This window comes from Macrotis lagotis, chromosome X (genome assembly GCF_037893015.1).
Source record: "Macrotis lagotis isolate mMagLag1 chromosome X, bilby.v1.9.chrom.fasta, whole genome shotgun sequence".
NCBI lineage: Eukaryota > Metazoa > Chordata > Mammalia > Peramelemorphia > Peramelidae > Macrotis > Macrotis lagotis.
This window is the reverse complement of record NC_133666.1, coordinates 268,085,523-268,109,977: the sequence shown is the minus strand read 5'-3', so window position 1 is coordinate 268,109,977 and position 24,455 is coordinate 268,085,523. Positions and strand designations below refer to the sequence as shown.

The window sequence follows — 24,455 nt, the reverse complement described above, 5'->3', positions numbered from 1 at the left end:
TGACCACAGAGCTTCCAGTATCTAAGTTTTTGACTTGCAGAAAGTTAAATTCTTATTCGATCTGCTTGACTCCCATTCATTTGAATAGTTTTAAATAGCTCATCAATGACTTTCAAACAGTTAACCCATCCCAAAGGAATAAAATACTTCATTGAAATGGTAAGCAAATAAAACTTGAAAGACAAAACACAGTTTAAAAAAAAAGAATGCTTTATTGAGAAAAACAGCAATGTAGAGAAAGTAAAATTATGAAACGAGAAATGGTATAGTAGCACCCCTTCTTGACTTAATTATATCAACATGGCAACTGGTTAAAGTTTTGAAAGTTCTACAGTGTAATCATTCTCTTTCTACAGTTGTGATTTTGATTGGCTTAACTGTGTCTGCATATGTGGATGAAGAAATAGTGAAAAGTTATAAAGATTTGTTTTCAACTCAATTTAATCCTATTGTCCAAAACTAATGTTTTTTTAGATTTTTCAGATTTTAATAGTTCAAATGAAAAAATATGGAAAGTGAATTTGCATGCCAGCCTTGTATGGGGGTCATGCTAGCTAGTAGTGTTCGCTGTTATCATTCCAGCTTTAGTGTTTGAGCTGGCAAAGCAAGCACTGTCCAAAACTATATGAGATTCTACCTAAATTAATCCTTTGGTTAATAAAAGCTTGTTACGATTGTATTTACAAATGTGTTTTGTATATATATACAAATATATACATCTATATGTCTTAATTTCATAATATCTTTTCAATAGGAATCAAGCTTATCAGATTGGTTCTTGTAATATCCTTAATAAAGTTTAGCAAATAATATAGTATATACAAGTGCACAATTAGTGATTTTGCTAATTATTTTCAGGTCATATTAACTTCCAATTCTCCATCATATAAACAACTCAGCTTATTTGGCATAAATGTTGGGCATCTTCCATCACTAGATAATATTTTTAAAAAAGACAAGAACCTTTTTTTTTTTACATTTTAATGGGTAAATTTTTTTTAAAACTTTTATTTTATTTATTTAGTCATAAAAATGGTACATGGTACATTTTAGACTACTAATACTTGCTATTTGTTAAAATTTAACAATCCTAAATATAGTGATCTAGTTGGGGTTGACAATTTTTTTTCCTACAGTTGAGCAAAATGTACCTCTTGAATACTGAATTCACCTTTCTCCATGAAGAGGTTGTTTTCCAGATAAAGTGTCATTTTAATCCAGAATAAAGTCATTTTGACCTCAAATATTTAAAGACAATAATCAGGTTTAGATGTAAAATCATTTTTCTGTAAACAAATCAGATTTGTCATACATTTGTCTTACATATTCAAAACAAGTGCAAAGCCAAGTATCTTCTTTAATTATCTCCCACGATAGTAATTTAACATTAAAAATAAGATTGTAGCTTTTTTTTCCTCTTTAGATAAAATGCAAGTAAAATAATAATATCCAAGTGTACTTTTATCTTTTGGATGTCCAGTCTCTAGGTATGTGAAAATCTGATACTGAAAATGAATCTGCACAAAAAACAAGTTTCTATTTAGATTCTTCCATGTCTTAAGAGTTTGGTTAATTGGATTTCTTCTACTATATTAAACATATACATACATACACACATATATGTATATACACATACAACATATGTGTGTTTATGCATGAGTGTCTCATTATACATCTTGTTCACATGATGCTCTCAAATGGCTCAGAGTCTCCTAAATCTCTAACGACTACAAAGGAGGAAAGGAAAAGAGGAAGGAAAAGAAGAATGGAGAGACATACTATTTCAAGCCAGACTTCATACTATGACTGGGCCTATATATAACAATACTTTTTAAGTCTTCAATCGACTGATTATTTTGGTACTATGCATAGATCATATGCAATGTAGATGTGACATATTTTCATGCAAGTCTTAATGCTCCATGTCTTTTAAATGCTGCGATACATAAAAGTGACACTATTAACATCATTTTGAATATTCCGTTTAGAAAGATAAGAACCAGATATTAAGTGCTACTTTTAAAGACTTTTCCCTGAGTTTTTGAGGAAGATTACATAAAGAGCACCCCAAATTTATTATAAATCAAAGTTTAGTCATCCAAGTCATCCCCTTTTGCTTGAGACAGCCTAAACCAAAAATTAGGTAACTATACTCTTTAAAATTATGCCTTTCAATTTTATTGTTAGGTTTGAATGTAAGAATGTTTTACTTAAATGAAGCCAAGAATTAGAATGAGAAACCAATTTATGAAGTTTTCAAACCTTTTTCTACCTACCAAAAACTAGCTATAGGCAAGGTCTCATCTTCACAGGTGGAACATTTTTTGGTGGGGGGAGAAGAGGAAAAAAGGTGAGAAAGTAGGGTTAAGCTGAAAGGGGAGGAAAACCTGGCATTTAAATTGTCAGCTCTAATACTGCAAATTTGGGTTGAGGAATGAAGCTGGTTTGAAATTGCAAAGAATAATCAAAACAAATGGATAATTCTCTTCTTTGTATCCATTATTATAACCATTATAAGGGAACATAAGAAAGCCACTTTGGTCTACTGATTTTATTAGAATATATTTAGTATTAGAATAGTCTGTATGTACAAAGCCTCAGGGAATAAATGTTAGACCACAGATATATAAGGGCTAGGACAGTTTTGATATAATCCTTTGGTAAATTCCCTATTTGTTTCTCTTTCCATGTTCCTTCTTTGAGGAATAATATATTCTGCCAGTTTCCCTTAAGGAAGTCCTATTCTTTTTTCAGGATCCTGTTCAAGATATTACCTACTTTGTAAACACATCCTACTGAACTTTTTCCTTACTTGAAATTTCATGGCACCATTATCACAGCAGTCTACATTTCTTAGCTAAATAGTACAGTGGATAGAGCACCAGCCCCTGAACTCAGGTGTGACTTCGGACACAACCCTAATTCCTTCAATCCAGGGCCATCGCCAGTTGTCCTGATGACTGAACTTTGATTCATAATATGGCTCCAGAGGAGAAAGTGAGGCTGTGACTTAACACAGCACCCCCTCACTCAAATCCAATTCTCGTGGTTGTCATACATAGCATCACCTCCCTGATGTAGTCTTCGAGAACCAAGGACAAAATCATCATATTCTGATTTAAAATTTTTCTAGTGTTTTTTATGTCATCTCAACTGGATTATGTTCTGCACAGTGCCTAGTCCAATTATGAACATATTTTAGGCACTTAATGGATGTCAAAAAGGATTTATTTATCCTAAGACTGTTTAGTTTAAAAACATTAGATTACTTATATATATGAAAACAGAATACTCTTGTTTAGTACACTTGCACAATATACAAGGAAAGATTCATTTATGAAATTATTATGTTACTCTACCAGCTGATTGATATAAAATAAAAACTTCACAGGTTTCACCTGTTGAAAATTTTGTAAAAAAAATTAAGCATAGACTGTGGAATAGAAACTAAGTAAAATTCAAAAGCAAAGGGATACTTAAGAAACCAACCAAATTAAAAAATCCCAATACACCAAAAAAAAAAAATTCCCAAATTACCAGATTGTGTTTCACCAAGTACAATCATTCACAAAAATTCCACTTAGATAAGTATGACTTGATTAAAAAAAAAAGGAATATTATGTTTAAAAATAAAACCTTTCTACTCAATTCAGTAATTATTAGGTACCTACTTTGTAAAAGGGCATTTGCTATATGCTATGCATACAGAATAACAACAGTTTGGCCTATTCTCCAGGATATTAGATGTAGAAAGTGATAAGGGTCAGGGAAGCATCCTATAGTACTATAAACACAAATAGAAACTGGAGCCATTAAACTGTATACAAGTGATCTGCATATTTTATGTGATATTATCTTTTTTATTGTATTTTTATTTGTCAAAAATGTCCCAATTACATTTTGATTTGATTCAGGGTAATCTTGGGAATTGGATGACAAGTCTGGGAGAGATTATCTTAAAAGAAAATAAAATTTAGTCAGATGGTATTTGTAAAAAGTTAATACTTTGTAGGTTCTGTATTTAAGTTCCACTTTAAAAGGCAGTTAAAGCTCCTGAATTTTCTAACCTGAGTCTATTGCTTGGATCTCAAGTTTTATAGAATCACAGAATTTTTGAGATCTGGTTCTAGCTCATACCAGAAAAATGCTCTTTAATATCCAAAATGAATGAGGCTGAATAGATCTAGGGTTCCTAACCTGGAGTCTGTGAATTGTTTTTAAAAAAAAATTTTAATAACTATTTCAATAAAATTGGTTTTCTCTGTAATCCTCTGAATTTTATTCTGTGCATGTAAAACATAGTTTTGAGAGGGGTCAGGTTTCACCAGACAATTAAATGGGGCTATGACATCAAACAGGTGAAAATCAGTGGCCAAACTAATTCCATTGATGTGAAAAGCAATCTTTTATGACTCAGGAAACTAGATGCTATATGGAAAGTTAAGATTGTCTAATAAACGAGAGCAAAAACATGAAAATTTTTTTTTTGGTTTTGGGTTAGTGACTTCCAGATAGGTAATCATTAAGTATCTGAATCTGGATTTGAACTCAGGTCCTCCTGATTCCAGGGCTGGCGCACTTTCCACTGTGCCACCTAGCTGCCTCCATGAAAACATTTTGAAAAGGAACTTTATACTGGTTTTACATTCACTAGGCCATTTAGCTTCTTTGTTAAGTATAAAATATTAAAATGGAAGGATAACATACTATCAAAAACAAAGTGAGAAGTCTAGGGTGAACAATTAATATGTTAGAAGAATAATTTTATTTCTTGAAATACACACCAGTTCACTTAGTGACTGTTTTAGTCATGGTAAAGACTACTTAACCTCTAAGTAAATGGCATTATATCTGAAAGTCTGTCTGATTTCTGTAACTCAAATCTGATAAACAAAACAGTAGCTGTTAATCCCTTTCTTAGATAGGAGGAATCTATTTTACTGATAGTTAAAGCTTCAAATGAGAAAAAGCTCACCAAGTATTTAGCCAATTTGTCCAGCTACTTCTACCTTATTAAAATATTGGCTGAGAATGGACTTTTTAGGAGGTGATACAAAGAACACATGAACAAGATTCATATCATAAGTATGGGGGGGGTAGTTCCTAGGCCCCTGAAAGATAAGACAGTATATTTATAAAGTCCTTAATCATAAGACTGAATTAATAAGTCTGGGTATGCTTACTTTCCATTCTACTTCTGTACTAGTATATAGTATCTTGTTAAAATTTCTTTAGTAAATAAGTAACTATAATTCTGATGATGACAATGATTATAAGTCTAGGAAAATCAATATGTATAAGTTTTTTTTTACTTGGTGGAAAGTGATATCTAGCATCAAATGAGTCAAGTGCTAAGAAAAACCCAGTAATTTTTCAATGCTTCTAACTTAACTACAAAGAAAAACACAAAATATATTAAAAGAAATTTTAAACTGAAGATAAAAGTTTAGATAAAGTGCTTCTCTAACCATATTTTCTAAAGTCTAATAAGAATCTATAATTTCAAAATATACCAATAGAGAAATGTTACAAATTCAAACAAATTCAAACCTCTGCAAACTACAAATGGCTTATTAAAAATGCCTAAAGCAGTTTTCAGCATTCATCTTTCCACTTGAACTTGAACATGAACTAAGAACTTGTATACTTGAAATAAAAGAATTTGCCTAAGTAAGGTTCATGGTAGTAGTATCTTGCCATTCCTCTCTCCTGAAAGTACACCTTAGAGAAGTGAAGATGATATTTGATATACAATATGGCAAATAAAAAATCAAAGCCTTTTAATTTGCTAAAATGAAGGACCTGCAATTTGAGTTCTGTGGGAATAATCAGTGGCATCATCTTAATTGAAAAGGAGTCAACTGAGGAGACCTAATTTATTTATGGTTGTACTATATAATAATGAGACTGACCATTTTTGTGGCATGTAGAAATCAGTCATATTATCTACAGAACCCTCATTCATTAATTATTATATAAAGCAAAACATGAAAACCAAAGATGTTTCCCTTAAAAAAAAACTTTCTAAGTTCAAATATCTGCACTTCTTCCATTCGTAACTTTCTGGGTCAGTCCAACCATGCTGACTGTTTAAATACCCTCAGTTTTCTCAATAACAAAATGGAAATGAAAAGTTTCAATTAAAGAATTTTAGAAAAGTAAATGCATACATCCTGAAGCAGCACAAATTTAACTATTTAGACAGGATGCAAAACAGTTCATGTAGTGCTTGACATAGGATCCCAGTTATTCTGGAAGAGAAATAGCCCATTGAAGTAAAAGTAAGCTTAGTCCAGGAGGTCAAATAACCGCCTTAGAGATGTGATGTTTTATCTGGTCACAGATAAAAGGATATTTAGCTTTACTTTGCAGGAAAACAATCCCTGCTCAAGTCCCTCACTGAGGCACATAGCCCCCCTGCCTGACAGTCTGAGGCAAGTAGCTTTTAGGTATTCCTTCATCAGCTGCTGCCTCTAAATTAATTGGTTCAAATCTCTGAATTTGTCCCTCGGTACTTGCAACAAAATGATCTGCTGCAGAAACATCTTCAAAATCTTTCATTTGTCCGGATCCAGAGGACTGTGATCTTTGATCTGTCTTCTGCTGCTGCTTAAGTCTAATAAAATCTTCTTCATTCACTGAAGAAACTTGCTTTGATCTTTCAAAATGTGATAGATCTGGACTGATTTCCTCTTGATTACAGTTTTGTTTGAAATATTGCTGCCGGGGTGATGCGCCATCGCCACTTCCTCCATTCTCTACAATCTGTAAGTCCTCTGGCCGTTCCTCTGAGTCCAACAAGGGCTGGGTGGACTCAGACCTTGAGAAGACCTGCACTGAGGGAACCTGGTGCCTGTAGCCACTGTGGACCACTGTAGAATACTGCACAGTGCTGGAAGTATTTTGTCCAGATTCACTTTCCTCGTTACTAGAAATGCTTGGCCTCGAAGATGACATGCATGAAGAGCCTCCAATACCACTACTGTGCCCCTCAGTAGTTATTTTTTCCTTTTTGAAGAGATCTAATGACTTTAGATCTTCTGGAAGAGTCTTTTTAACATTTGCTTCTATTTCCACAACACTGACATCACTGTCAGTGAAATTGCCTTCTGGGTACATCTGATCTTTGGGGTGCAAATTGTGCTGAGAAAGAGAGAAAACAGTGTATCTTTTATCATGTACATTCATGCTATTTTTTTCAGAAGTAAAATAATAAAACATGTATTGTACTGAAGGTAGATTCAAATAAAACAATCTAAGAGTTCATCTGAAAATTTTCCAACTTTCATCAGAAAGACAGAAAATTCACTAAATGCAAAGTAATCTAGATGAGTCTGGAGATGGCGAATTCATTTTGGTTTAGAAATATGAATCACTTTAAACACCCTGAAGCTAGAGCTATCCCGTTAATGTTTCTGTACCCCAGAACCTAGCATAGTTCAAATAGTGAGTGCTTAATAAATGTACATGGAATCAAGTAATTAACCCTAAAAGTTACATGAATTTTTCCCTCCATTTTACTTGTAGTTTTATTTTCTAAGACAAAAGTCCTACAAATATTAGAAAATAATTACAAGATTCTATCTGGACAGAAAACAAAAAGTCTGTGATAACAAAACCACACTATTAGTTGGATGGAAACCTTCGGGTACATACTGCAGAATAGGTATACATATGGAGACACATGTATATTTTTGTGCATATGGACATAAATATCTTCTAATCTGTTAAATGTTAACAGGGTAGTCAGATATGATTATAAAATTTATTCAAGAAAAGATTAATGCAAAATTATTTAGGCATCAATACAAAGGGGACTAAAAAACCCAACAATAAACCCCTAAGCCCAACAAAGTGTTTTAAATGTTGGAAAATAGTTCTTTTGCTTAACAACATGATAATAAAATATGCTATGATGGAAGTATCAACCTGAAGTCTATGAGAATTTTTTCAAATTGTATCAATTGTATCAATTTCTTTGCTTCTATTCATTTCTTTTAAGCTCAAGGTTCATACTTTGTGACTGTGTATTCCTATAAAATCTAGATAAATTTGTATCTTACCCTAGTTGGTGTGGGAGGTGACCACTGAGCAATATGACTCTTTGAAGGATCTGGAACATTAGGCCAAATATGTTTTTTAATCCTTGAAATGGGAGGAAAATGACACATTTAAAGAAATGTATTCATTTTTAAAAAGTTATTATTTTCAAAGCAGGAATGTTTAGCAAGTAGTCAACAAAACCCCTTAATTCTTCCCATTGCAACAAGTTTTAGTGTTATATACAGTTAAGAAACTTAGTTTATCCATAAGGAAACAACCAATGGCAAAGGTAAGTATGACAACTAATAAATTGCTCCTAAAGGCACTAAAGTTCATTCTATTAGGCAATTAATAATTTTTAAAAACTTTACAGTTCACAAAATGGTAGGAGATTTTAAAAATAGTATAGTTGCCTTTTCATAAAATACTCTTGGGTGGTAGTATGAAATAAAATTTTTTTAATTATATTTTATTTATCCAGGATTTTCAGATTTCATATTTTTAGAATTCCACATATTCTTTGAACCAAGAATATAAAGAAGTGTGTTTTAAAAAGCAAGTATTTGGGGCAGCTAGGTGGTGCAGTGGAGTTCAAATCTGATCTCAGTCACTTAAAAAAATGCCTAGCTGTGTGACCTTGGGCAAGTCATTAATCCCATTGCCTTAAATACATTTTAAAAAGAAGTGTTATTATATTGCTAGATGTATTTAGATTAAAATAAAACTTTTAAAGCTTAAGAAACCTATTTCTGTGCTTATCATGAATTAATTTTGAACAAGTTAGCGACTTTTAAAATATAAGAACAAAATGAACTATAAAAGTACTTACAGGTCTATTTTGTTAAAACAGAGCAATACTCCCAGAAGAGTAGTCAACAAAAATGCTAAGCATACAGGCACAACTATGGCTTCAATTTCTCCTTGAGCTAAGAAGAAAAAAAAAGTTAAGAGAAATGTAAAACTGGAAAGGTATTCTAGCTGTATGTGCACTCATTTAAGTGTGTCTTCCATAAAAGCACTCCAGTGATGCTCTATTGTTAAACCATAATCATTGATTAAAAGCCAGACACTATGCTAAGTACTGGAGGGATAGAGAAAGGAAGAAGATAGTCCCTGACATCCTGGAGACTCCCAGTCTAATGGAATAATATTGTGAAGCAAAGGTAATTGTGGGCTTTGGAAGGCTGTGCCAGTAGAGTGCAAATGCTGGTGAGAGTTCAAGTACAGGTTTGGTTACAGAATATCACCTGCAAGCCAGACACAGAGCAGCTCTTCACTAGGTTAGCCAATAGGCAATGAATCTCTGGGTTCTGGCAATTCACAATAAACAATATGAAACATCAAAAAATATATTAAAAAATGATCCTTTGTCCCTTGTGGACCCCCTTCCAAAATGCTGGGGTAGAGTGGTAGAATAGGAAAAGACTCCCTAGTGTTTAGAACATTGATAAACTTTAATTTGAATGTGGGCATTGATATAAAATCAGAAGATATGAAAAGACCCTCAGTTAAATGGGAGGATATTCAAGATTTTCCTCTGAGAAACAAAGGGGTTGGTGGAATGTGTTTGATTCTATTCTTAGGGTCCTGTGAAATATCATTTCAGTTTTTTCACCCTGAAGTATTCACAAGTATAAACAAATAAACAAACCAATGAAATAATAGTTTATAGAAATGATTGGTTAAAAAATATAATACTACTTTTAATTCTTTCCTACAATTTTAATTCTTTTCCTACAATTAAATACATAGATAGCTAAGAATATTTAATTACTCTGTATCTAGAGACATACTTTCAGCAATAAGCAGGGAGTCCACTTTTATCTTTTTTTTTTTTTTTTTTTAAATACCAATTCATGATCTCTTACCAAACTTTGGAGTAGTAAACGTGAATTCTGGCCCTTCTGTCTTCCCTTCATCTGTAGATGCTGCCATTCGTACCATGTACAATGTGTCGCTAGTCAGGGAGGAAAGTGTATATTCTGTGTGCGATGAGTTCACAAGCACAGCTGTAGAAAATAAATAAAAATGCTTAGCAACCAGATCTATTTTCCTCACTTGATCCAATAACAATCAAAAGGACTTTTATCACAAGAGAATAACTGTCATAATTTTATTATTTCTATTGCTGAAAAATGTTAGAACCATGAAAATGATGACAAAGCACATTTTACATCAAAAGACTAGCTGCTAGTCTTCTATGCTAAATGTCAATATTAAATAGACTGAGATAAGCATTTTAAAAGGTTAGACAAATTCATATCTAAATAGTTGATGCTTTTAGTTTCCTTCTTTACCTGTTTCATTTCCACTGTTAGTTCTGTAAAATATGGTATAATTTCTGATGAATCCATTCTGTTCATCCACAGGAAGGTGCTCCCACATTAAGACAGCTTCATTTTTCCCCACTTTTTTTGTTCGGACAGTAGGACCTCTAGAAGGACCTGCCACAGAAAATATTCATTTGATTAGAAAATCATAGAAATTGGTGAAAATATAATTTTAAAGTGACAAAATATTTCAAAATCATTCTTTAAAATAGTCAGATAAAGTGGTTTTGCGAATTCCTAGAGAGAATTCTGGAAAGATGGCAGAGTAAGTGAGAAAATTCCAAACTTTCCAGATTTCCACCACAAACAAGACAAAATAACAACTAAACGTAGATGGGAAAAACAAGAATTGGGGCAGACCAGTGGTCCTCCTAAGACAACCAGGACTATGATTCAGCCTAAGTAAAGTGTAAGTACCTCCAGGCTAATTCCTCTGAGGTAGCTAGTGTTAGGTGAGCTCTGGGGGCAGCTGGGTTGGGAGGTAACCTGGCTTCAGTCACAGGAATTTCGCCACCTGGATAGAGTGGGAGTTGGACTTCTGAGTGGGGGGTGGGGGGAATTGAGGGAACCACTGCTGCCAGGACATAGCCCAGATAGTGCAGAAACAGTGGGGCAGTGGTACTACTATCTGTGGGCACTTACAAGAGAACTGAGTTCTTAGTTTTGGTTCCAAGCCAGAGGAGAGACTACGGTTATAGTTACTGGAGGGTTTTTAGGGAGGGTGAGATAGGGAGACTAGCTGTGACTTCACGGGAGAAAGGAGTGCAGAGGTAGACCAGGACAAAGCTCAAAAAATAACTATAAGAAGCCCAGGACTAGAGATTATCTACAGAGGAAGATACTGAAGCAGGGGGGGAAGCCTCTCTTACTCCAAAGAGTAACTTTAACTGGTTAGCCACTCAAAAAGAGTTCAAAGAACTTAAAAAAGACCTTAAAAATCAAATAAGAGAGACTGAGGAAAAATTAAAAAAAAAAGCCAAGAAAACAAGAAAGTTATGAAAACAAAGTTAATCAATGGGAAAAAGAGATCCAGTATCTTAGGGAAGAAAAACAACTCCTTGAAAACTAGAATTGCATAAAAGGAAATCAACAAAGCCAAAAGAGACCAAGAAATAATAAACATAATAATCAGACTACCTGAAAGCTATGATCAAAAAAAAAAGAATCTTGATACAATACTATGAGAAATAATTAAAGAAAACTGTCTTGAAGAAGAGAAAGTAGAAATAGAAAAAAATCCACCAAGCATCAGCTGAAAGAGAACCTAGGAGGAAAACCTACAGGAATATTTTAATCAAATTCCAAATTCCCCAGGTTAAGGAGAAAATATTATGAACAACAAGAAAAAGAAACAAATTAAAATATAGTGGAGGCACAATTAAAATTACACAAGATCTAGCAGAGGCTACATCTTGGAATACTATATATTGAAGAGCTAAAGAACTGGGACTGTGGTAAAAAATAACATACCCAGCAAAATTAAGTATTATATCCCAAACAACAACAGCAAAATGGATATTCAATAAACTGCCAAACTTTCAGGATTTTGTTGCAAAAAGATTAGAACTTAAGATACAAGAGAAATATAGGGCACACAAAAGAATAATTATAAGAGATTCAATAAGAACAAATTATTTATTTTTTGTATGCAGAAAGATAAATTGTATAATTGTCATTAGTATAGTTGCCAGACTTTCAGGTTTTTGTTGAGAAAGACTAGAATTTAAGATCCAAGAGAAATATAAAGTAAACATCAAAGACTAATTACAAGGGACTCAATAAGGACAAATTGTTTACTTTTTTACATGAGGAAAGATAAACTAAATGTCTGTAATTCTCATTAGTTTGAAAGACTGGGGTAGAATTGAATCTGATGTGATTCTAAAAAGCAACATGGTATAGAAAAAAGTAAAAAAGATCATCTTTATAAATGAGGTGTGAGAGGAAGAACTGACAGTGAGGAATTAGATGAGAGAGAAGGGCTGGTAGTTCTGGAGCCCTACTCTCATTGGGAATGAGTTAAAGATGGAACAATCTATAGCTATACACATACATATCTAGAAGAATATAAAAGTCTTCTAAATTCAGGAATAAATAAGAGGATAAGGCTATAGAGAAGGAAGAGGAGAAGGGAGGAATTTTTAGAGGGAATCCACTCATATCATATCTGGGTTAAAGAAAGAACAACATATATACTTGGAATGGTATAAAAATCTAAATTTATAAAGAAATAAGGTGAGGGAATAGGATAAGATGGGGATAGAAAGGTGTAAAGATTATAAGAATGGGTTAAAGATGGAACAATATATAAATATATTTGAAAGGACATAGAAGTCTTCTAAATTCACAGAGAAATAAGAGGGCAAGTAGATAGGATGGGGAAGAGAGAATAAGAGAGGGATTCTTGGAGGAGTGTAGATTAAGGAATACGACAAGGTAATGGACAGAAGTAAAGCAGAAGAGTGAGGAGGTACAGAAATAGAGTGAGAAGGAAAAGGAAGGAGGAAAATAAACAAGTAATTATTGCTTAGAATGTGAATGTGATGAATTCACCCATAAAATGGAAAAAGAAATCAGTTTAGAATTTGAATTCAACAATATGTTGCTTTCAGGAAATGCTAAAAAAATGAAAGATAAGCACAAACATAAAATAAAGGTCAGAAATAGAATTATTTATGTAAAAAAAAGCAGGGATAATAATCATAATCTCAGACAAAGTTAAAGCCAAAACAGATTTAATCAAAACAAAAAACAGTGAAACTATACTATATGTCAATCATATTAATATTGTTCTGAGACTATTCAAAATAACTAAACAGTATAAAGTTGGAGTATTGCTGTGGTGTAGAATGAGTTGGTGAATTTAGAAAAATGCAACTTATGAAGGAAGATGCTATCCATTTTCAGAGAAACAAGACAAAAGGAAATTATTATAGTACGATCTGACATATATGTTTGAATGTATGTGTATGATTAGAGATATAAGTGTGTGCATGCACATATACATATATGCATCCACACATATATGCATACATATATTTTTAACGGCACTTAATTATAGCCTTCTGGGGGGATTGAGGGAAAATAACATAAAAAAGTACACAGCAAAGAGGAAAAGAAAACCTATAAAGAAGTAAAGATGGACAGCTTTGAACACAATGTGTAGTATTTATTATTTATAAGTATTTATTAAATATGTTTTCTTGAAATGGCAATTTATTGTTTTATATTGAATCTTCTCACATTCTGCACACAATAATGTTTTTTTTCTTTTCTTATTTTGTATTTAAATTTGAAACAAATTGAAAAACTAAAAAAAAAAGTGACTTTGAACTTACGAGCTTGTTTAAGATAGGCCTTTACAGACTGGGGACTTCCTGGACCGCCATCATACACTGGGGTAACTGTTATCAAATAACATGTATTGTTCCTTAACTTTCCTAAAATTAAGAATGACAAATTAAACACTGTTTTCCACAATGAAAGATTTCAAATAATTATGATCCTGGGCTATGAATGATGTAGTTTATGTGTAATGTATTATATATTTTATGACCATTCAACAGCCTAATTTTTTAAATAGAAATTTTGTAGCAATTGCTCTCTTCATAATTCCCACTGAATTGAAAGCCCAGGAATCTGAAAGTTTAACTTCTGTTTGCTTGTTCAGTGAAATACAAAACTTAAACCAATTTAATGAGTTACTTTTGTACAAAAGTTTGTATTATCAGACTATACTGAAAAGAATTTAACAACTGGTCTAAAACTGTGCCAAGTTTGACAATTAGTTTCACACATTGAGGATAAGGCAGCTGTTTAAATAGCAAGGTTTCCTGATATCTTGACATGTAACCAAATGAGGTTTCCTGAAAAGTAAGGCGGCAGAGAGAAGTCATCCCTTAACCCCTGGTATTACCCTGGGGCATAGATTAAGCCTCTCTGTTCCTAGCTCAGTGCAATTTTTCCAAATTTACCTTGAAATAAAAATGTCCAAAAACCATTCAATTTCAAAAATCTTAAATTTAAGATAATTATTTATCTATGCAGAAGAAATAACTGGCAATGGCAAACTGTTTTCCAGCAATTTAATTGTCATTTCAGCATAAAATATATATTTTCTTAATTTGACATCTTTTTTTCCTTACTTTTGTAAATCAACCAAGTTTGAAATACTAGATTTTTCTTCCAGGAGTTAGGAATATGAACTCTGAGTTCTCTTCTAGCTCTAAATCTATGTTTTTCTGTATTAAAATAGAGGCTTTCAATGCAAATCTAAAAGGCTACATTAATCTTTTTTTTTCCCCAGGCGTTTGCAAGGCAAACGGGGTTAAGCGGCTTGCCCAAGGCCACACGGCTAGGTAACTATTAAGTGTCTGAGACCAGATTTCAACCCAGGTACTCCTGACTCCAGGGCAGGTGCTTTATCCACTGCTACCTAGCCACCCCATCAATGATTTTTCTAACAAGAGTGCGTTTTTCACTTTCTTCTGGGTTCACTGATATATTCTAGAGGAACTGTTGTACTTAATTAGAAAAGTCAATATAAGCTGAATAATTTTTGTTTTCTTTTTAGAATTTTTATCATGAAAATAATTACTAAGAACTAACAAATGATCATAGATTTGAAGAGCTTAATTACCTTTCTTTTATATAGTGCTTTTTAAGTTTTTCAAAATGCCTTCCCATTTATTGGGTGTTTTAAGAAACATTTACAACTATTTCCTGGCTTTGTCATTAACTAGCTAGGTGACCTTGAGAAAATCACTTTTCTTCTCTGGGTCTCAGTTTCCTTGTCTATAAAAGAAGAGAGAATTGGCTTAATCAGTTCTTTCCTATCTGTAAGTTGCAAGGCAAAGGGGCTATGAATACATTAATACGCAAACATATCTTTCAGGGCTGCACATGGATTACTCTTTTTTAAAAAAAGAGTATGTAAATGTTACTGTAATGAAAAGAATTAAATTTAATTTAAAATAGCTTGTCATGTATTTTCTTAATCAACAAATATTAATAGTATAATTATGATCATGTGGGAGTTTATGACTTTTCTTTGGATGTTAAAAAGTGGTCTTAAAATTATCATATATATATCATATATGAAGATTATATACAGTTCCTTTGTTTCAAAATATTATTTAATTCCAAGTTGGGATGGCCAGTTGTATTATGATTTTACAAGTGAGGATATTAAGGCACAGTGATTTGCTTGATTTCTACAGTGGGCTGGTTGGAGAGTCACATAAGATCAGTCTCCCAATTTCTTATCTTGTGCTACTTTCTAGAGTCCAAATTTTTCTAATAAATAATGGGATATTCCTTCTACCCTCTCCACATATACTCATGCACACACTCATACATTCCCCCCCTATCTTGTGTCTGCATGAATCTAATTAATTATATTGTTTCAACTATTAATTGATCAATATCAGCCTGCAAGTACACAATACCTGGTGGCAATCGATAATACAATAGTAATGAAAGGTACTATTTAATCTACTAGATTTTTTTCTGTGTATTAGTTAATTCAGTAATTTTCTTCCCCATTATCTCAAGAAGGCCATATCTCAGAAACCTGGGCACTAGTTCATCTTGCTGCTCTCTTGCTGCTCTCTTGCTGCTATTTGTTTATGAAACACACAGGGTTATGCTAATAAAAGAATGTCAAAATGAAAATACTTCTTCTTAGTCTTGGTTACCTTCTAAGTAGGTTTGTTTCACAGTACTGTCCTCTTGTTGCCAATCAGGAGTGCATGGCATATTGTCAGATAATGCACACCACTCTAGTATATATTTATTTACAGGTTCATTTGGAGGTATCCACTTTACCCAAAGTGCATTATCTTTAGGAAATGCTGTAAGATTTGTGACAGGGTGACCTGCTAAAGAAGGAAACACATGTTTGAAGAAGACATTAATTGCTTGCTTTAAAGAATACAGCTGTTATTTGAGCTTTAGAATATTAAAAATAACTAAATAATTCTTTTTTTGCAATCTTCTTAACAAGAACGTTTCCCCATGCATAAAGTAGTGATGTAAAATAATAGCAAATTATCCTTATCTGTAAAACTACAAAATTATTACTTTCTCTATGAAATATTTAAATTTATAAAAATCTCTAAGTAATCTAAAAGAATAGAGATAAAAAGCTGCAAGTATATAAAGCAGAAAAGTGAAGATCTGACCCATTTTTTAATTTAGAGCAGTTTTAAAACAGACTCCTTGCTTGCTAATAGATATTTTTTAAAATGTGGTCAGAAAACTGAGGGATCACTTATGAGATTAGGTAGAAAAGGTCTTAGGGCATATTAGGGTTGCTATTCCACATCATGAAAGGGATAAAGTAGTTAGCTACTCTTAATACTATGAAGATGGCTCTAGGGTTATTAATGAAAGCTGGGAACAAGGCCTAATTCTGAATTAGTGTAGGAATTAGTTATGTAAGAATCTCTGGGGGTGGCTAGGTGACACACTGGGGTGGCTAGGTGGCACAGTGGGGGTGGCTAGGTGGCACAGTGGGGTGGCTAGGTGGCACAGTGGGGTGGCTAGGTGGCACAGTGGATAAAGCACCGGCCTTGGAGTCAGGAGTACCTGGGTTCAAATCCGGTCTCAGACACTTAGTAATTACCTAGCCGTGTGGCCTTGGGCAAGCCACTTAACCCCATTTGCCCTGGCAAAAACAAAACGAAAACAACCTAAAGAATCTCTGAATACAATGAATTGATTTTGTAGGACTATCTGAACTAAAATTTATTTTTTAGGTTTTTGCAAGGCAAATGGGGTTAAGTGGCTTGCCCAAGGCCACACGGCTAGGTAATTATTAAGTGTCTGAGGCCGGATTTGAACTCAGATACTCCTGACTCCAGGGCCGGTGCTCTTATCCACTGTGCCACCCAGCTGCCCTAAAATTTATTTTGATAAACAAGTATAACCCCATAAATAAATTTTGGTATGTAGCATATGTTTGAAGGAACCATGTTGCACAACATTTTAATTACTACTCTCACTGAAGTCAACAAATGGGTAAAATGTCCTTTCTTATACATCTTGCTGTTCAATCATTTCAATTTTGTCCTTTTCTTTCTGATCCCATCTAGGGTTTCTTAGCAAGGAGACTGGAGTGGTCTGCCAATTACTTCTCTAGTTTATTTTATAGATGAGGAAACTAAAATAAAATTGGGTTAAGTGACTTGCTCAAGGTCACACTGCTAGTAAATACTGAGGGCAAATGTGAACTCAGGTCTTCCTGACTCTGGGCCTGGATCTCTATCTACCGTGCCATCTGCCTGTCTAATCAACATCATAGGAAAGGAAAAAGCATGCTTTGGCTTTAGTTTGATTTTGAGATGTGTTTCAATTACTAAAATACTTTAATCAGGGAATCGAAAAGTAAAATCTAATTTTTATAAATTTGGTATCAATTAATTTAATTATCAATGAGACATACATCTAGGCATTAAAAAAAGTAAAATAATCTTAAAAAATGACAGACATCAAAACAATGCCTATGCTCTTTCAGAGATACAAACCTTTGAAGTCAGGGCGAGGAATTGTTAAAGTAGATGGATCAGAGTTATCAACTATATTACGAGCTTTCAGACTTACGACATAACGATCATTTGTGACATTCAGAGTCAATTTTGTATCATTAGTGCATACTGGGAAATCTGGTGTTTTGCCTCCACTTAGATTTACTTCATAATCTAAGATTCTTCCATTGGCTTCAGATCGAGGCAAAGTCTGTAAAGAAAGTACTTATAGTTTATTTCGTGAGGCACAGACAATACTTAACATATTCTTCACTTGCATTATTTCAACTATTCAATTATTCTACAACCAGGTCAAGTCTCTGTATGCTTTATTGTAACATCTTTCCTTAGCATAGAGTTGGATACACAGAGCGTTATATCATATATATTAGCTCATTTGAGCTTAACAACTAATTTGTAAAGTATGTAAAGCAAACATAATAATCACCATTTTACAGATGAAAAAACTGAGATTCAGAATAGTAAAGTAATTTCCCTACAATGGAAGATGCAGAACTTAAATCCAAGTCTTCTATTATCTAATACAGGCCTTGCTTCCTTATGTCACATTGCACAGCATAAGATACTTGAGCAGAACTAGGAAGGCCTAGCATATAAACAAAGAGCAGAAGAAGAGTCTAAGCTAGAATGGTTGGGGAAGGGAAATAAATGTACTTAAAACACTTTGAATTTTTCAACTACTGATGATAATTATTCTACAGCAGCAACAATAATAATCTATTTCCATGGTGCTCCAAGGTTTGTAAAGCACCTTACCATATATATATATATTCTATCATCCTTTGATCTTCACAGCACTCCTATTAAGTAGGTGATGTGTGTATATATATCTATATATATCTATATATATCTATATATCTGTATATATGTCTTGATTAGTATATATAATTAATCCCCTGAATTTCTACTGCATAGAGCTGGAACCAAGTACTGTCTTTTATATAATTATAACTATGAATAGTGTGAATTTATTACATATGACTATTTTAGGAGATTCACTATTTTTACTTATTGAGATCTAGCTGCACAATCAACTTGATTTGGTTATTGAAGTATTGAAAAGTTAGTCAATATGTGTGTATGTGCATGTGTGTATGTGATTGTGAGACAAATGAAAAACATGATTCTGTTTTCAGCACCCCTAATGACCAAATCAAGTTGACTATATAAGCCAATCCAGTTAAGTGATACAAATTTCAATTTTTGAGATAAATAACAGCATCCAAAATGCATGCTTATGAATGCACCCTAAAATATGTGATTATTAAATGATTGATGTGACCATTCATAGGATCATATTTAATAGGGAGGGTTATTATTTCTTCTAAAAAGCACAACTTTCTTTTGTAGAGTTAACTAGCTCACCTGGGATTATATGATTTTATACTTATATACATTCATTTATTTGTTATTCAGTCATTTCAGTTGTATGTGTGTATATCTTCATGACCCCATTTAAGGTGTTTTTGGCAAAGATACTAGAATGGCTGACTAAATAGCCTTATTCCCATTTTCACAGACGATGAAACTGAGGATGAGAGAGGTCAAGTCACTTGCCCAAAGTCACACAATTAGAAAGTAGTTGAGGCAGGATTTGAATTTAGATTTTCTTGATTTAAAGTCTAGCACTCTATTCATGATACCAAATTAAATATATGTATAATACACACAGATCAAGAAAGTCCTACTGCACCTCTATCCTGGCATGGCCAAGTGGAAAACTGGTTTCCTTGGTCATTAAATCAATGACAATGAGAACTAGTGTTTGACCACAAAAGGAAAAGACTTAAGGCAGGCCTTTAGTGTCCTCATGTATCTGAATGGATTAATTTGAAAGAACAATTTGATTTGGTTCATTTGACCTGAAAGTGAGGAGTTGTAGATATAAATTGAAGAAGCAAGTTTTGGTTGGATGTCAGAAAAATTCCTTAAAAAAAAGCTTTTTAAAAATGGAATGGTTTGCTTGGATAGATGTTTCCTATTGCTGGAGGTCTAGAAATAGAAGTTGGATAATTACCTGTCACTGTGGCATAGTAGTTGGAAGGTTGAACTTGAGTTCAAATCTTACCTCAGACACTTGGAGTGATCTGGGGAAGAGCTTCTGGGAATTCCTGCCTTCATTCTGCCATCTTGGCTCTGCCCCCCCAACACTTGGGAGTGATTCATAGTTAACTTAAAGAATTAGGCTAAAAATTTAGGACAAAAAATGTCCAGTATGAACATTATACATAAAAAAAAATAATCTAAAGAGGATATTTTACCTTCCATTTCAGGTGTACAAGTCTATATCCATGACTTTGAGAAGGATCGATTGTATACCAGAAATCTGGTCCATTTGATGGTTCTAAAAAAGGGGGGGAAGAGAAGAAATTTGTTTAAAGGGAAAGACAAAAAAAAAATAATCATCTAGAACTCTTTTTGCTTTGTTCTACTCTGTAGTTGTGCCTGTTTCAATCACATATAAAACTAGTACTCTCTAATTCTAATATTCTTTACTTGAGTATTCCATAAACAGACACTTCAGGGCTTTTGGATGAACCGATGGAATCTGGGTAAAAATGTTTATACTTCATTATATCAGTAGGTCACTGGTCTACAAATTATAACTTCTCCATATCTTAATACATGTGTAAATGATTGTAAAACTACTAAGGTAAAAAATAAATTAGCAACAAATTTTTTGTCAACTTTGCCTACTCTCTATTTTCATGTCACCTTTAAATGCAATGATAAAAGAACCCAAGTAAAAGAACTGCTTCCTGTTTTAAAAATGGACATGATTAAATGTATGAGCCCTCAAATTCCATATGATCATAAATGCTTCTCTCCATTGACCTGACAGGTAAACAATTTCTTGATCTTCTAATTGGCTTTTGGTTATCACCCTTTAGTCTAAACCCTGAATCCATTTTGACCTTAATTTGGTATAGGGTGTGAGATGTCGGCAGATTTCTGCCATGCTGTTTTCCAGTTTTCTCTGCAGTTTTTGTCAAACAGTAAGTTCTTATCCCAGAAGCTGGAGTCTTTGGGTTTATCAAACAGTAGATTATTTACTACTGTGAAACCTTCTTGGGAACCTAATCTATTTCACTGATCCACAACTCTATTTCTTAGCCAGTATCCAATAATTTTGGTAATTGATACTTTATAATATAGGTTTAGATCTGATACAACTAGGCCACCTTTATTTGTTATTTTTTTCATTAATTCCCTTGATATTGAATGAGATATCTTTTCTATTATTTCCTCCTGAATTATTGTTACTGTACAGAATTGCTATTGTTCTGGTAGTTTTATTTTGTAACCTGCTACATTACTGAAGTCATTAACTGTCTCAATTAGCTATTTCAACATAACTTTCAGATCTAATTAAGGGCTGAAGAGCAGGAATAATACAGGGAAGAATGATATAGATGAAATCAAATGTTAATCTGCATGTATTTTAGGCATTACCTTGTTTTTTAAAGTTAAATAAATTACTAATTTTAGCAATTCAGTGGCGATATTGACTGGTATCTCCAGTGGAAGAACAAAATAAAGAGTAAAATAGTTGGTTAAAAGCAAAATAGTAGGAGGAAGAAGAAACTCTCACTTGGTCCTACAAGTTAGTGCAAGAACTCTCCTTTTCTTCTTTCTGAAAAATCTCGTGCACATTTAGTCCTTGTATTTTCATCTTCTCACTCTTTTTCTAAGCCCACTGCAATTTAGCTTCAAATGTCTGTTGAAACTTCCCTCTATCCAAAATAATCTGTTATCTCTTAGTTGCAAATCTTTTCTAAAATCCTTCTTGACTCTTGTCCAACACCTGACACTGCTGATCACCATCTCTTCTCTCCTCTCTAGATTTTTGTGATAATGTCCTCTGGTGGTCTCCTCCTACCTGTCTTCCTTTTCTTTTCAGAGTTGGGCACCCCTGCTGCTCTCTATTGGGGAGTGAGGGAGGGAATGGAGAAGATGAGCTCTGTCCTAGGAGGGTTTCTGCAGCCTTACCTGTTCCTAACCTGGGGCTGGGCAGTGGTTTTTCAGCCCACATTCTCTTCCACAGCATCTACCACCAGCAGCAGGACTGAGAGGCAGGCACGAAGTTCTCTAGTCCAGCATTATATTATCTCTTTAGCAGAGGAGCCAATAATGAGCCCCAAGTATAGATCTACAAGCCAGATAGTATTTCTTCTTTAAGAGTGTGAAACTATGTTGGATGATGGTCTTAAGGATTCAAGTTCTTAGGTATTAATTCATAAGAATTTTACCTTGCTATAGATTTTTTTTTTTTTTTTTTTGTAGATTCAATTGCAATTGCTCTACATCTAGCATACAATATCTTTTGGGAGGGAAAGAGACCAATCTGCTTTTCTTCCTAGTCACAGAACCAGAAATCTAAAGTGGAATTTTTATGAAGCATCTTAAATATTTAGAAAATGAAGCTGATAATTTATACCAAGAATTTAAGTAGCTAAATTTGTGGGGAAAAAACTTTTTTTTACTTACTAGCTTCATATGTGACTCCACTTGCTTCTGCACTCCAATTACTCCACAATCCCACACCATTACTGTTCATACAACGAATTGAAAACACATATTCTGTAAAAGGTTTAAGATCCTGAACAGTAAATGAATCTCGCTTTGAAGCTGTGTCATCAGGAGGAATCTAAAAGGAAACAGTTATTTTAATAAAGAATTTTAAAATTATATATTATATAATTATATATAATATATATATTATATTATATAATATCAGAGTATTACAACAAAACAAATACAAAATGAGTCACCTCAAAAGAATGGAAAATTAATAATAAAGCACCTTACAGTTATATACTACAAAGTCAGAAGAAGTATTACTCTTTCTTTTTTACAGATGACAGAGTTGAGGTCAATAGTTTGTTCAAAAAAAAAAGTTTGTTCAAGATAACCCACCTACTAGATATCAGAAACAGAATCAAACCCAAAGTTTCTTCTAAGTAAAAATCAGAATAGCCTTCAGAATTTTATGTTCTGAGGGGTTATTTTGGTTTTTTTTTTGCAAGGCAATGGGGTAAAGTGGCCTTTAGCATTTTAAAGGAAATCTAATGATTTCAAATCCTCATTCTTTTTCTTTGCTGTCCAATTGGAAAAAAATAAAACATTCCAGTAGTAAAGTTTCAGAGTATACAGAGGGGAATAGAGGTTATGGTAAAGATTTTATCATTCTTTATTCATTTCTATTATTCTGTAGATATTTGGACATTAGGTATAAGAATAAACTGCTAGCTTTTGCTGTTTAATTAAATTTTCTATGAAATTTCTATGAAACTCTGAGGTCATCTCATCCAGGACCAGCATGTCACACATAAGGAAATGAAGGGTCAGATAAAAATGTCTTGTCCAAGGCAACCAAGAAGTGAATCCAGTTGTTTGAAGCCCAGCACTCAACCTTTTATCCAACAGGTCAATATTCTTTAAATATTATAAAGTTCTAATCTAATAAAATGCTATAATTTTTACACATTTTAATCAGAAAGATGGACTGTGACAGCTATGAGTTTGAGCCCTTCTTGGATCAATTAGTTATATAGTGTTTAAAAAAAACACCCCAACTCAAATCCCAAATCCTCTAAAAATTCTATTTCATAATCAAGTCACATAGTCTGCTATTTAAAGCAGTGATCTCACAAAACCATACTGTTTTCCAACTGTGGTGGTGGTGGGGGGAGAGAAAATTCTGTACCATTTGCTGCCAATATGATAAAAATAATCTGGAACCTCCTAAATTACTACTGATGGCTGGTCACATTATTTTTGGTCACAAAAGGTAAACCTAGGACTTTTTTTTCCTCACAGTTCTCTATCAATTCCTTCCACCACACTTGGATACACTGTTTTCCTTTGTTCTTCTATACTTATGGCTTCTCTCTATTCAAAAGGTTCCCTCTCCCCATACTACTTTTACTTTAAAGTATGCTTTGTTTGCTCCCCTTCGTGTGCCTTTTTCTGAATTTAAGATCCTGGGAGAAAACAAGAAGTGTTATTTTTAATCTTTAGCAGTCTGTGACACCTGAAAAAATGCATTTTTTAAGAATGTTTATGAATTCTGAGGGTAATGTGTCTTTAGAGGAGAGTTTTTTTAAACAACTTTCAAGTTACCTACCTCTGTCCAATTTGTAGTATCCCTGGCACGGTAACGAATGTTATACTTCAGTTCATCAAAAGGTTTATCAATAGGGTCAGCCCATGACACTTTTAAGATACTGGGTATTTCCTCAGAATTGCTAACTGATAAATTATGAGGAGGAAGGAGTTGCACTAAAAAACAAAAATAAAAACCCAGTAATCACTATTTTTTACTTTCATAAATTAAAACAATTGTCCGTTTATAGAACTTACTTTCTTCCATTCCATTTATTCTTACCATAGTAACAATAAGGATGATAATAATAATGATGATGATGATGATAACTAGCATTTATATTAGGTTTTAAGTTTACAAAGTGCTTTATGAATATTATCTCATTTTATCCTCATAACTGCTCTGAGATTTAGGTACTATTATCATCTT

General features: G+C 33.3%; 1 protein-coding gene across 5 annotated transcripts in view; it reads right to left on the bottom strand.

Moving 5' to 3' along the window:
* Positions 1 to 1,339: 1,339 nt before the first annotated feature.
* The window catches only part of IL6ST (interleukin 6 cytokine family signal transducer), a 38,267-nt gene continuing 15,151 nt past the window's right edge, over positions 1,340 to 24,455 (bottom strand). For 3 of the 5 annotated variants that reach the window (XM_074206836.1, XM_074206837.1, XM_074206839.1), the window contains 11 exons: positions 24,048 to 24,202; positions 22,409 to 22,568; positions 20,182 to 20,264; positions 17,900 to 18,110; positions 16,070 to 16,252; positions 13,712 to 13,813; positions 10,341 to 10,487; positions 9,912 to 10,052; positions 8,873 to 8,969; positions 8,064 to 8,145; positions 1,340 to 7,143 (listed from right to left, as the gene is read on the bottom strand). In XM_074206836.1, coding sequence (XP_074062937.1) covers positions 6,397 to 7,143; positions 8,064 to 8,145; positions 8,873 to 8,969; positions 9,912 to 10,052; positions 10,341 to 10,487; positions 13,712 to 13,813; positions 16,070 to 16,252; positions 17,900 to 18,110; positions 20,182 to 20,264; positions 22,409 to 22,568; positions 24,048 to 24,202 — 2,108 coding nt within the window. In that variant the 3' untranslated portion in view covers positions 1,340 to 6,396. Of the gene's footprint in view, positions 7,144 to 8,063; positions 8,146 to 8,872; positions 8,970 to 9,911; positions 10,053 to 10,340; positions 10,488 to 13,711; positions 13,814 to 16,069; positions 16,253 to 17,899; positions 18,111 to 20,181; positions 20,265 to 22,408; positions 22,569 to 24,047; positions 24,203 to 24,455 lie in introns of those variants that run through there. The other 2 variants (XM_074206838.1, XM_074206841.1) reach the window with 2 other exon arrangements.